This window comes from Loxodonta africana, chromosome 11, assembly GCF_030014295.1.
Source record: "Loxodonta africana isolate mLoxAfr1 chromosome 11, mLoxAfr1.hap2, whole genome shotgun sequence".
Taxonomy (NCBI): Eukaryota; Metazoa; Chordata; class Mammalia; order Proboscidea; family Elephantidae; genus Loxodonta; species Loxodonta africana.
In genome coordinates this window covers 28,271,014-28,284,557 of record NC_087352.1, presented here as the reverse complement: position 1 = coordinate 28,284,557, position 13,544 = coordinate 28,271,014, and the positions used below count along the sequence as shown (strand labels likewise).

Below are 13,544 nucleotides of genomic sequence, written 5' to 3'. Positions count from 1 at the left end.
TCTATGCACTTACATACATATATACCTTTGTAGAGAGACAGTGCAGCCTAGGGGTTAGGAGCAAGGACTCTGGGGCTGGACCACCAGGGCTTATGTCCTGTCTCTGCCACTTTATAGTTGTAGGACCTTGGGTTACTTACTGAATCACTCTTTGCCTCAGTTTCCTCATCTGATAAGTGGGGATAGTATTACCTCATAGGGTTGCTGTGAGGATTAGAGTTAATATATGTAAAGTCCTTAAAACAGTGTCTAACACTGCTATGTAAGTGCTATCTAAATGCTGTAGAATTAATTGCTGCTATTATTTTTATGCAAGTATATACATTTATATGAGATTATAGGGGCTGTGTGCATTTTTAAATAATCATTTTGTACTCTTCCTTGCAGTATAAATGTGTTTATATTTTTCAAGTGTTACGTATATAAGAAATCAAACGATGCCAAAAGTTTATAAGGGAAATGGCAGGACTCACAGATTTTCAGGCTTCCTAGACAGTAATCGGAAACCGTGGTGGTATAGTGGTTAAGTGCTACAGCTTCTAACCAAAAGGTCGGCAGTTCAGATCCATCAGGCACTCCTCGGAGACTCTATGGGGCAGTTCTCTTCTGCCCTCTAGGGTCGCTATGAGTCGGAATTAACTCAACTGCAACTGGTAGGTAGGTGTTGTTGTTGTTAGGTGCCGTCGAGTTGGTTCCAACTCAACGAACCTATGCACAACAGTACGAGACACTGCCTGGTCCTGAGCCATCCTTACAATCATTGTTATGCTTGAGCTCGTTGTTGCAGCCACTGTGTCAGTCCACCTCGTTGAGGGTCTTCCTCTTTTTCCCTGACCCTGTACTCTGCCAAGCATGATGTCCTTCTCCAGGGACTGATCCCTCCTGACATGTCCAAAGTATGTAAGATGCAGTCTGGCCATCCTTGCCTCTAATGAGCATTCTGGCTGCCCTTCTTCTAAGACAGATTTGGTCGTTTTTCTGGCAGTCCATGGTATATTTAATATTCTTTGCCAGCACCACAATTCAAAGGCGTCAACTCTTCTTCAGTCTTCCTTATTCATTGTCCAGCTTTCACATGCATATGATACGATTGGAAATACCATGCCTTGGGTCAGGTGCACCTCAGTCTTCAAGATGACATCTTTGCTCTTCAACACTTTAAAGAGGTCCTTTGCAGCAGATTTACCCAATGCAACGCATCTTTTGATTTTTTGACTGCTGCTTCCATGGCTGTTGATTGTGGATCCAAGTAAAATGAAATCCTTGACAACTTCAGTCTTTTCTCCGTTTATCATGATGTTGCTCATTGGTCCAGTTGTGAGGATTTTTGTTTTCTTTATGTTGAGGTGTAATCCATACTGAAGGCTGTGGTCTTTGAACTTCATTAGTAAGTGCTTCAAGTCCTCTTCGCTTTCAGCAAGCAAGGTTGTGTCTTCTGCATAATGCAGGTTGTTAATGAGTCTTCCTCCAAACCTGATGCCCCATTCTTCTTCTTCTAATCCAGCTTCTCGTATTATTTGCTGAACATACAGATTGAATAGGTATGGTGAAAGAATACAACCCTGATGCATATACCTTTCCTGACTTTGAACTAACCTGTATCCCCTTGTTCTGTCCGAACAACTGCCTCTTGATCTATGTACAGCTTCCTCATGAGCACAATTAAGTGTTCTGGAATTCCCATTCTTCACAATGTTATCCACAATTTGTTATGATCCACACAGTAGGTAGGTAGGTAAACAGTAATCAAGATAATTGGTATTGGCAAAAACACAGATCAATGCAACAGAATCCATAAATAGACCCACACAAATATGGTCAATTGATTTTTGACAAAAGGGAAAAGGAAATTCAGTGGAGAAAGGATAGTTTTTCCTATAAATAATGCCGGAACAATGATTCCATAGGTAAAAAAATGAACCTCGACCTATATCTCATACTAAAATGAACTCAAAATGGATCACAGACTTAAAACATGAAAAATGAAAAACTATTAAACTCTTTGGGTCAGGCAAAGAATCAGTTCTCTAAATCTCCCCTTCTTTCTGTCTCCGTGTCCCTTTCTCTGCCTGATGGCCTCTCCTTGTCTCTGTCCCTATCTTTCTTTGTGTCTTTGTCTTTAATATCATCATTTTTTTTTTTTTAAACAGAGTCTCTTTGTTTTCACGTCTCCCTTTCTCAGGATCTCCGTGATTTCCCTTCTCTTAGCCTTCTCTGTCTCTCCATCTCTGGGTCTCAGTCTCTTTCTTTTTTCTGTCTTTTTTTCTGCCCATTTCCGAGTTTTCCTATCTTTATGCTTCTGTGTGTCTAGGTCCTCTCTGTCTCTCCTCTTTTCACCTCAATGTCTCTCCCTTCCTCTGTGTCTCTCCCGTCTGAGTCTTCCTGTCTCTTGGACTCCCCGTCTGTCTCTTCCTCTCTGGGTATACGCATCTCTCCCCGTCTGTATCCTTCCCTTTCTGTGTCTCTCCTTTTGTCTCTCGTTTCTGGTTGTCAAAGGAATTGTTTAATCCGCTTATTTACCCATCTCCATGGCGTCGAAAGTGACGCAGGCGCAAGGGGATGTCGGAAGCCGAAAGAGGAGATCACTCTGATTGGCTGTCAACTTCTCTTTGCCCCGCCCTGGCCCTGTGGCATTCTGGGGGTCGTAGTCTCGTTTGTGGGACCAGCGGGCACGCGCAATGTGGCCGGCCGCCATCACGCCCCTTCAGGTTTCTGGCGGCAGGACCAGCCTCGGGGTACCGCGCAGCAGGTGCGTCGGCCGGCGGGTTCGGGCGCTGCGATGTTATTTTTCTGAGCAGGTCTTACGTGTCAGACCCGTGTGTACTGCGCAGCTGCGTCCCCGGATGACCCTGTGGGGAAGGAGAGGAGAGGGGCTTGGAGCGAACCTCTGTGGGGGAGTTGCCTGGGCGTCCCCAGGGGATGGGGCCTCCGCGGGTGTAGGTCCAGGAGGAGCTGACGTGTAGCGAGGGCACTGAGAACCCTATGGGAGGGGGTGTGGTGAGAGGGGAACTTCAGGGGTTGGGTCTCCCGCCTCGGCTGTGAGTCCGGGAGGGGGAAGGGCTGAAAACCCCTTGGGCGTGGTGGGGCCGGGAGTGCGCCCCAGGGCCTGGGGCCTCCTCACGGTGTGAGTCCGAGGGGCTTACAGCGCCCTTGTAGGAGTGGAAGAGCCTTGGAGAGGGAGGGCTTGAGAGTCCCTGGGTGAGATAAAGGGGGGGAGGGACCAGAGCCCAGGATGTCTCCAGGGGATAGGATCCTCCCTATTGTGGCTGGGAGGGAGTTAGGGTAACCCTGTGAGGGCGGGGGTAGGGGTGTCAGGGGCCGAGGAACCCCGGGGTAGAGGAGGAGCCAGGGCCACCCTCTTTTGGATGTCTGGGAGTGGGTTGAGGGTGCCCTACTACAGACTGCGGAGAGATGAGGGGATTAAGAGAGTATCAAGAAGGAAAGAGACTTAAAACACAAGTGTAGGGACAGAGGTATCCAGAGGGGCTGTTGAGAGTGAGGTCGCCTGGGCCACTGGGTCCAGGAATTCCACTTCTCCATTTATCCTTCAAATATATCACAAACGTGACCCCAAGTTTAGGGAGTGAAGGTCTGTAATGGCCAAAAAAAAAAAAAAGCACAATCAGCATACCCCTTGACAGAGAACTGTTTAACTTTTTGGTAGTAGTGGGGAACCCTGCATCCTTAAAAACAGTTTATGCCGTCAACAAATACTGAGCCAGGTATTGTGCAGAACACAGGACCTGCTTGTGGGAAAGCTGCGCTCTCCTGGGGTTCACATTCCAGTGGATGGGGCAGTCAGTAACCAAAACCAAAACCAAACCCAGTGCGGTCGAGTCGATTCCGACTCACAGTGACCCTATAGGACATAGTAGAACTGCCCCATAGAGCTTCTAAGGAGCGCCTGGCAAATTTGAACTGCCGACCCTTTGGTTAGCAGCCATAGCACTTAACCACTAGTCCACCAGGGTTTCTGGGTGTTGGGGGGCAGTCAGTAGAGGAGTAAAATTCTGAGGGAGTGAGATGGAGGGGGTGAGAGCATGCAGAGAGTGTGAGGGAAGGCATCTCTCAGTGGTTACTTTAGAGTCCAGACCTGTAGGAAGTGAGAAAAGAGTGATGGGGGGGGTGGTGGGGAGGGTGGGGATGGGGCCAGGAGAGGAGGGAGTGAGGGAGATGGTGATAATGATGCTGGTAGTGGTGATGGTAGTGGTGGTGATGGTGGTGGTAGTGGTGATGACACTGGTGATGGTGGTGATGGTAGTGGTGATGGCGATGATGATGGTGATACTGGCAATGATGGTGCTGGTAGTGATGATGATGATGGTGTGGTATGGTTTTTCTTTTCCTTGAGGGAAATGGGACCCTGCATAGAATGTCTTCTGAGGGCACTTAGCGTTCTGCACTTACCTCTAAACCCTGCTTTTCTAGCGACAGGGGAGAGGGGAGCAGTCAACACTGAGCCTCTGCCACATTTTTTTTTAACAGCTCTAAAGAGATATAGGAGCCCTGGTGGCACAGTGGTTAAAAGCTCAGCTGCTAACCAAAAGATCAGTTGTTCAAATCCACCAGCTGTTCCTTGGAAACCCTATGGGGCAGTTCTACTCTATCCTGTAGGGTCACTGTGAGTCAGAATTGACTCAATGGCAATGAGTTTTTTGGTTTTCTTAAGATATAATTTGTTTTTGTTGTTGTTAAGTGCTGTTGGGTTGGTTCCAACTCATAGTGACCCTGTGTAGAACGGAACGAAACACTGCCCGGTCCTGTTCCATCCTCACAGTTGGTGCTGTGTTTGAGCCCATTGTTGCAGCAGCTTTGTCAGTCCATCTCCTTGAGGGTCTTCCTCTTTTTCGCTGATTGTCTAGTAAGCATGATGTCCTTCTCCAGAGACTGGTCCCTTCTGATAACACGTCCAAAGTATGTGCGACGAAGTTTCTCCATCCTCACTTCTAAGGAGCATTCTGGCTGTACTTCTTTAATACAGATTTGTTCGCTCTTCCGACAGTCCATGGTATATTCAGTATTCTTCAACAACATGATAATTCAAAGGCATTAATTCTTCTAATTCTTCTTCAGTCTTCCTTATTCATTGTTTAGCTTTCACATGCATATGAGGTGATTGAAAATACCATGGCTTGGGTCAGGTGCACCTCAGACATATCCTTTAATACCATAAAATAACCTATTTAAAGTGTACAACTCATTGGTTTTTAGTATATTCACAGAGTTGTGCAACCATCATCACAGTTCATTTTATGTTTTTTTCACCCCCCATAGAAAGTCTGTATCCATTAGCAGTCACCCCTCCCGCCCTCCCTCAGTCCTTGGCACTACTAATTTACTTTCTGTGAATTTGCCTGTTCTGGATATTTCATATAAATGGAATCAAGGCAATAATCAATCCCACTTGGTCCTGACATTCTCCCCACCCCCCAGCCACGAGATGCTTGTGTTATGTCCTTGGGGAGAAATTTCAGAGCAGACCCAACTTCATCCAGGAAAAGATCAGCAATGCCTTGTTCCCACATTAGCTCACTCGTCAAAGTTTTCTCTATAGAAGTAGAATTGCTGAGAAAACGTTCCAGCTGCAGCTGTGGTCACACACAGATTTCCTTGAATTCCTCAAGGTAGTGCTTGGAACAAAATATGGTTCGCTTCTGTGATTCAGCCAAGTGGAGCAGCTCGGGCTGTGTCTGGGTTCATCTTCCTATTTGTACCTCCTCAGAAAGGTGTCTAGGGTCCCTCCCTCCCACCTGAGTCAGTGGATTTTCCGGCTCCGAAGTGAGAGGTGCAGATCGAGGTGGGCCCTGAGAGGAGTTGGACACAGCTCTGAGTCTATGTCCCTGTGTGTTTATAGCTGTTGAGAACATCATAGACACAAGGTCAGCTGCAGCTGGGTTGTGTTGTTTGGCTTGCTCAGTGTTTGCCGATAATTACAAGAGATTTCACATAAATGTCCTGAATTCTGGTTTCTCTTGAATGATGTGTCTGCTCTCCTGTTAGTCAGGAATCTACTGGCGAGACTTGACTGAGGCCTGAGCTCTCCCATTTGCCACAGTCGCCTTCGTGCCCTACTGTACCCCACTCCTTATGTCTCCTGTCTGGTTCTGTGGACAGATCTTTGTGCAGTCCAGGTCTATGCCATTTCCAGAAATTGAAGGAGGCAGTGTCCACCAATCTGCAGAGTGGACTGCCCACTCCTCACTTAAAAAAATTAAACATTTTATTACAGATTTTTAGCTGTTTTAATGGGAGGAACAATCCAGATACCTAGCTCCTCCATAGTATTTTAAACTGAGGTCCCCACAATATATTCTTTGTTAAACAAACCTTATATGTCTGGTATAAACCCAAACATATCATGGTATGTTGCATACGTCATATGCTGTGGGGATGGGTTTACTAGTATTTGCTTTCCAGGGCTGCAGTAATAAATTACCGCAAACTGGGTGGCTTGAAACAACAGAAATTTATTCTTTCACAGTTCTTTAGGCCAGAAATCTGAAATCCAGATGTTGGCAGGGATCTGCATGGGATCAAATTGACAAGCAACTCGAAAGATCAGCTAGGAAACTTAGAGGGCAGTGAGTTCATGTTAATGGGGAGGAACAATTCGAAAAAGGAGGGCGAGAATGGTTGCACAACTTCAAGAGTGTAATCAACGTCGCTGAACTGTACGTGTAGAAGTTGTTGGATTGGTATACATTCTGTGTATATTTTCAACAACAACAAAATAAATTATTTAAAAAAAAAAGATGTTTTCAGGGCCATGCTTCCTCTGAAGACTCTAGGGAAGAATCCTTCCTTGTCTCTTCCAGCTTCTGGTGGTGGTTGGTTGTCCTTGGTATTTCTTGGGTTCCTTGGTTTGTAGGCACAATAGCATTTTCTAGTGCAGGCTCGGAAAGATGCCACCTTTGGAGAAGGTGTCTGCCACCTCCAGGAGCTCCCGAACTCTCCTGGAACTACCAGGCCTGGCAGCCAGTGACCTGGAGGAACCCAAGCCCTTCCCAGAGCAGGCCCCAGCCAACCTGGAGTTTTCCTGCCTGCACTTCCGGAATTTTGTCTACCAGGAGGCAACAGGGCCCCACAAGGCCCTGGCCCAGCTGCATGAGCTGTGCCGGGAGTGGTTGTGGCCCAAGACCCACACCAAGGAGCAGATGCTGGAGCTGCTGGTGCTGGAACAGTTCCTGGGTGTCCTGCCTGAGAAGGTCCAGCCCTGGGTGGTGGCACAGTGTCCCGAGAGCTGCAAGGAGGCAGCTTCCCTGGTGGAGGACCTCACCAGGATCCTGGGGGAGCCAGGTGAGGCTGTCATCCTAGAGGAGAGAATGCTTTAGAAGAAACAACGGGCGAGGGGCGGGAGTGTTCTCAAAGAATTGGGATCGACAGAGAATGGTTTGCTGGAGAGAGTTCATTTCTCTCACATATAAAAGGCACGGAGGTGAGCAGCCCCAAACTGGATGAGCTGCAACTTCAGCAGGGTTCCAGACCCCCTCCCCCTCCCCTGTGGTATGCCCCCTGTGGTTTGCCCCCTGTGGTTGTCTTATGGGCCAGGATGACTTCTTGGGCTCCTGCCCTCACGTCTGCCTTCCATGTATGAGGAAGTAGTAGGAACAGGGAAAGGTGGTCTAGGGCATGGGCTAGCCCCTTAAGAACTGGCTAAATGTTCTGGGCACCTTTCCACTCCCACAGTATAGGGAGAAGGGAAACACTGGGACTGGGTGGGCACCTGGTGGTCTTCACCACATCTGAGGGCTTGTCCTGTGGGCCGAGGTCCTTTGGGCTAGCTGTGTGGTTGTTAGCATGTGGCCCAGGGTGACTGCTTGTCTAAGTTATCTAGTGCTGCTGTAACAGATACTACAAGTAGGTGGCTTTAACAAACAGAAATTTATTTTCCCACAGTTCAGGAGGCTAGAAGTCCAAATTCAGGGTACTGGATCTAGGGGAAGGCTTTCTATCTGTGTCAGGTCTAGAGAAAGGTCTTGTCTCTTCTGAGCTTCAGCTCCTAGGTGATCTTCATGTGGCTTGCCATGTGTCTTCCCCCATCTCTGCTTCCTTCCCTTGCTTGTTTAATCTCTTATATCTCAAAAGAGATTGATTTAAGACACAGCTTACACTAATCCTGTCTCATTAACATAACAAAGACAACCCATTCTCAAATTGGATTATAACCACAGCATAGAGGTTAGAATTTATAACACATATTTTTGGGGGACTCAGTTCAGTCCATAACACTGTGGATGTTGTCCAGTTTCCCCAGGCTTGTGCTCAACTTTGAGGGAGGGGCTGGGTAGGAAGATGTTGTACAGTGCTGTCTGCCATTACCAGGTAGGCCTGTGAGTGCCAGCAAAGACCCAGAACCCAGCAAGACCTGGGCACCCCCTGAGACCCATGAGTGACCAGCCGGCTTGCGAGGCTGGGTGTGGTGGTGGTAGGGAGTCTGCTTGGGTCAGGGTGGGTGGGTGACCCTGTGTCAGCGTGGACGCTGGGAGGAGGGGAGGCTGTGGAGCCTTTCAAGTCTGTGCTGTAAATTTAGACTTCTTGTAGGCTCTGTAGAACTTGCAAAAGTACTCTTTTTTATTAAATTCCATTTCGGATATTACTCGTATCACACGTGTTTACTGCAAGCAGTGAAAAACATTGATATAGGAAGAAAAAGGTATGTGATAATTTTCCTACTCTTTCACCCCCTCCCTAAAATAAACCCAAGTGGCATGGTCTGGGGTGTGTCTTCATCTTTCGCACACCGCCCCCTCACACACACACCCCTGCCTGTGCAGAGGATTTGTGGCTGGTTTCCATGGGAGCCTGATCCACATGTTCCTGGCCACTCACGGTTCTCACAGAGCAGTCCCTCATGGGCCCCACTCCAGGCCAGTGGAGGGAGATCCAGTGCTGTTTCATTCCACAGCTGTGTGGCGTTCTATGTGTTCAGCCATTTGTTGTCGGCTTAGAATTGGAATTCACTTCCATTATGGTTTCTGCCCTTCAAAGAAAGCTACAGTAAAACATCCTGTATATGGGAGCTTTGTGTAGGTTGGGTTCCTCAGGGTGGGACCACTGGACAAAGGACGTTTGAATTTAACATTTCACACACAACAGAAATTTCCACATGGTTTTCCAAAAGTTTTGTAGCACTTTTCGGTGCCATTGTAATGAGCATGCCTATTGCCCTGCATCTGTGCCAGCATTATTTGTTGTTGCTTTTTAAAAGCTTCTCACTAATCTCATGGGTGAAAAAATGCTATCTCTTTCATGGTTTTAGTTCACATTGCTGGGGCCACCAGTAGGCTTGAGCTTCTTTTTGTTTTCTTCTTGGCCGCTCTGTAAATCCAGGTCAAATGCTGTGTCGATTGAGCTTGGGACGTCAGACTCAGGTTCCTAGGTCTTCCCAGCTCCAAGGACTCTTTGTTCTCTCTCTGGGGCTATCAAGGGAGGCTGTGAGGGCCTCCCTAACTGGTTGGGGGTGTCCAGCTGATGGAGAACTAGTCGATCCAGCTTTGCTGTCCCTTCTTCCCAGCCTGGTCCACGTTGGACACTACGCTTCCAGAACAGGGCAGCATCAGTGAGCAGAAGCCTGAAGAGGCCGAGCCGAAGGTAGGTAGGGCCCGTTGTGTGTTCTTGGTGTGTGGAGGTCACTACTGGCCCTGGGCTGGGCTGACCTTGTCTGATCAGTGGACGGGACCTGTCTACGAAGAGGAGGGCCTCTCCCTGAGGAGGAGGCTCTGTCCCAAGGAGGAAGGCCTGTCCTCAAGGAGGCTCTGTCCTGAGGAGGAAGGCCTGTCCCTGAGGAGAGGACCTGTCCTTGAGAAGGAGGGCCTGCCCCTGAGGAGAAGGCTCTGTCCCACCTGGTTTGCCAGTATCTCCCCTCCCTCCCTCATTGATATGATGCCCAAGGACTGGTGTCCTGGGGGTGGGCATCCAGGTGTCACATTTTCCCAAAAAGCTGAGGGATAAGGCTGGCCTAGAGCAGGTAGAGGTGAGTGGCAGGGATTGGGAGGCCAGGGTAATTAGGGGAGGTACCATGCCTTCCTACCACCCTTGTCCACCCCCTTGCTGCAGCCCCCACTTCCAGCCCAGCTTGTGGTGATGACCCCCTCCCAACCCCTCCTCTCCCAGTGTGTCTGGTGCAGCCGTTTCTTCCAGAGGCTCTGTCACCATCAGCCACAGCTCCCTTCCCCACCGTTCCTGCTCGTCTGCTGCTCCCCCCAACTCCCGTCTCCCAAGTCCTTCTTCCACACGGCCAGGGCTTTCCCATGGATCGGAATACGATTAAACTCCTTGTCGAGGGGCCCTGCCTTCTGGGCAGCCCAGTCCCCTTGAGGCTCTCCACTCTTAGTTCTGTTCCCACTGCTCTGAAGGCTCGTTGCCTGAACCTTCTGGCCCTGCTGCAATGTCACCACAGGGCTGCCCTTCGCCCAGACACACAGCCCAGCTTTATCTTCTCGTGGCCTCCTCTGTGATGTCCATCTGTCTCTCTCTCCTGAGGGCAGGGAGCATGACTAATGTGGCGTCCTGTTCTTACACAGTGCGAGGCTTAGGAGATACTTGGAGGGGTGAAGGAAACTTTTGGATCCTCTACAGCAGTGGTTTTCAACCTGTGGTGGGTTTTGCCCCCCAGAGGATATTTGGCAATGTCTGGAGACATTTCTGAACATCACAGTGAGGCGGAGGGGTGCTACTGGCATCTAGTGGGTGAAGGCCAGGGATGCCGCTAAATATCCTACAATGCACAGGATGGCTCTACTGTGAAGACTTTTTTGTCCAAAATGCCCATGGTGCCAAACCCGAGAAGCACAACTCTGTGGTGTTACCGCAAGGGCTGGCTTCCAGGTAAATGGAGCCTTTTGGCAAAACCTGCCAGTTGGAGGCTTCCGTGTGATGTATGGTGATAGGAAAACACCAGGACAGTGCTGCTGTGGTCATTGGTACCACTGCTGAGTCCACCCCTTCCTCTGGATGGGAAAACCAAAAAACTAGATGGGAGGCCTTCCTTAACAGGACCAGAGGCCTGGCTCACCAGGGCCGTGCTGCCATTTCAGAAGCTGAAGTTGTTTCCAAACATGCCTCCTGCACCTGGGGGAGTGGGCCTCCTCGGACCCCATGGAGGAGAACCTGAGGAGCTACACAAAGCTGCTGCTGAGCGGTAAGACAGCAGGAACCATCCCCTCCCCCACCCCGCATGTTCTCACAGCCCTCCACCCTCTTTTAACACTGTTGGCTCGAGGGTGGTAGTTTCTGACGCCCCCAGGGCGCTTTGGTTGGGACACACAGGGTTTTAACAGTATTGGAACTTGAACACATTGGTTGAGGTCTGTACCTTTCTTGGTCTGTGCATTTGAGTTCTGCCCAGGCCCTGAGGTGTTTGCATTTGCAGCCCCTGCATGTAGGGCCTGAAGCTCCCAAATTTTGAAAGGCCTCCTGGCCCAGAGGCAGGAGGTGAGATGTGGCCAATGAAGGGCCTTATTCCTCTGTGCGGAAAGTAGGTGATGCCACATTCTTGCCCCAGAAACTCTCTATGGTAGGGAGCCCCTAGAAAGCTTGTTATAGTTTCATTTTATTTTCTTTAACTTTGCCTTTCCCCAGTGTCATGCACTCCCTAGCCTTGCCCAGGTGGGCCCTCCTCCTGTGCCTGTTCTCCCCACTTGCCCCCAGAACCCCAGCTCACTGGGGGCTCTGACAGGAGAGGCAGCTTTGGTGGGTGTCTGAATGTGGAGAAAATGACCAGGCTGGAATCCTGGCACTGGCAGCCCACAGAACATGAGGCAGTTTGGCTGGTTTCTGTTGTGGTTTCAAGGCGTTTTTTAGTTTTTGGCATTTTGACCCCACACAGAGTATCAGCTTTCCCAGCCTGATGGTGTCTCCAGGTTGGAGATAGAAGAACTTCCGCTGGTGGAAGGAGCAATGCAAGGACTAGCCTCTCAGGTGAGGTTGGGCTAGTGCTGGTCAGGGGCTGGGGTTGGGGATTGCGCTGGCTGAGGGGGGCTCCCCATAGCTCCACCAGCCTCAGCAAAGACCTCAACTTTGACCTCACTCATTGTCTTCCTGCCATTTGTCCCTATAGTCCCTCTCCAACCCCTTTCAAAGGAGAAGGCAGGGAATTTAGTTATTTCAGCTATCTCTTGCTACATAACAAACATCCCCACCACTTTGTCACTTAAAACAACAGGAATGTTAATTATCACGATCCTATGGGTTGCCCTGGTGGTATAGTGGTTAAGTGCTATGGCTGCGCTGCTAACCAAAGGGTTGGCAGTTCAAATCTGCCAGGTGCTCCTTGGAAATTCTGTGGGGGCAGTTCTACTCTGTCCTTTAGGGTCGCTATGAGTCGAAATTGACTCAAAACCAGTGAGTTTATGGGTTGCCTGAGTTCAGATGGGCAACTGTTCTGTGTTATCTAGTGGCTGCTGGGGCCACTCACATGGCCACAAGTCATCTGGGTGTCTGGACAACCATGCCTGGCATCTAAGGCTGGCTGTTGGCTGGGGTGCTTTGGTTCCGCTCTACATTGCCTCTCCAAGTGGCTAGCTTGGGCCTCCTCATAGGATGGCAGAGGGAGCATTCCAGGAGAGTTAGTACTGCTGTGCAGGTGCTTATCAAATCTCTGCTTGTATCATGCATGCTAATGTCCCATTGGCCATGGCAGGTCACACAGCCAAGCAAGCGTGTATGTGTGGGTATTTGGGGCAGGGAGTGACTACCCAAGGGCTTGAATCCCAAGAGACATGGTTCATTGGGGGCCACCTCCCCATTCTCGTGGTCACCATCCTGCATGCCTGGCATCTGTTGCAGCCACTTTAGTTCTCTCACTTATGTGACGGTTTCCTTCTCCGAGCCCTGGAACTGGGGACCGCTCATATTTTGATCTCATTTCAGGCAGGAGGAGGCAGGAAAGCAGAGAGAGCATGTGTGAGGACTACCATGTGGGTGAGACGACGATGGAGAGGTTCACAAGGGAAGATTTTGTTTACCCCTCATCAGGCACTGCCTGGGAGGAGGAACAGCTGCAGAAGGTTCCAGATCCCCAGGAGGGGGAGCCAAGCCTTGTCATCGCAGTCCACAGGCAGTCATCCAGAAACCAGCTCAGGACAGGGGCACAGCTAGGGAGAGCCTAACCGTGGCCACAAACCCAGCTACTCCGCACCAAGGACTCAGAAGAAGGAGGCCCCACCTGGAAAGTGTGGGTGGGCAGGGCCTTGCATGTGACTGCAGTCTGAGCAACCACCAGCAATGCCATGTGAGAGAGGAGCTTGCTGTAGGTGGTCATGGCCTGCAGTCCCTGAGTGGGCAGGCCTGGGGTGCCACCACTGCAGGGAGCCATGCAACTGCAGAGCCAAGGGTGGCCCGAGGGAAGCAGTGAGTGTGGGGAGGCCTTCACGTGGATCTCACACTTTGTCGAACATCACAGGAGCTACACTGGCAGGAAGTGCTACGCATGCCAGGGCTGCTTGAAGACCTTCCACTTCAGCCTGGTGCTGGCTGAGCACCAGAAGTTCCATGAGAAGGAAAAAGGTTATGCACTGGGGAGTGCCTCAGGCCCCCATCCCACT

The 13,544-nt window shown here is 49.9% G+C and overlaps 1 protein-coding gene across 4 annotated transcripts; it reads left to right on the top strand.

Annotated features, from left to right (window-relative positions):
* Window positions 1–2,065: 2,065 nt before the first annotated feature.
* Window positions 2,066–12,977, top strand: LOC100672502 (zinc finger and SCAN domain-containing protein 18). Of its 4 annotated transcripts, none has more exons than XM_023544130.2 (6): window positions 2,078–2,749; window positions 7,068–7,296; window positions 9,515–9,591; window positions 11,037–11,140; window positions 11,828–11,919; window positions 12,871–12,977. In XM_023544130.2, exons 1-5 carry the CDS (start codon window positions 2,342–2,344, stop codon window positions 11,847–11,849), a joined length of 840 nt encoding a protein of 279 aa, XP_023399898.2. In that variant the 5' UTR covers window positions 2,078–2,341; the 3' UTR covers window positions 11,850–11,919; window positions 12,871–12,977. The 4 variants fall into 4 exon arrangements, with proteins under 4 accessions (XP_064150419.1, XP_064150420.1, XP_023399898.2 ...); XM_064294351.1 differs by having other exon boundaries at window positions 2,586–2,749; window positions 6,893–7,296; XM_064294349.1 differs by lacking the exon at window positions 12,871–12,977 and having other exon boundaries at window positions 2,066–2,749; window positions 10,996–11,140; window positions 11,828–11,847.
* The last annotated feature ends 567 nt before the right edge of the window (window positions 12,978–13,544 follow it).

Coding starts and splice junctions, on each gene's coding strand:
- LOC100672502 (XM_023544130.2), top strand. CDS start 2,342: ATGTCTCTCCCTTCCTCTGTGTCTCTCCCGTCTGAGTCTTCCTGTCTC. Junction 2,750..7,067: donor CTCGGGGTACCGCGCAGCAG/GTGCGTCGGCCG, acceptor TTTGTCTACCAG/GAGGCAACAGGGCCCCACAA. Junction 9,592..11,036: donor CTGAAGAGGCCGAGCCGAAG/GTAGGTAGGGCC, acceptor CTGCCATTTCAG/AAGCTGAAGTTGTTTCCAAA.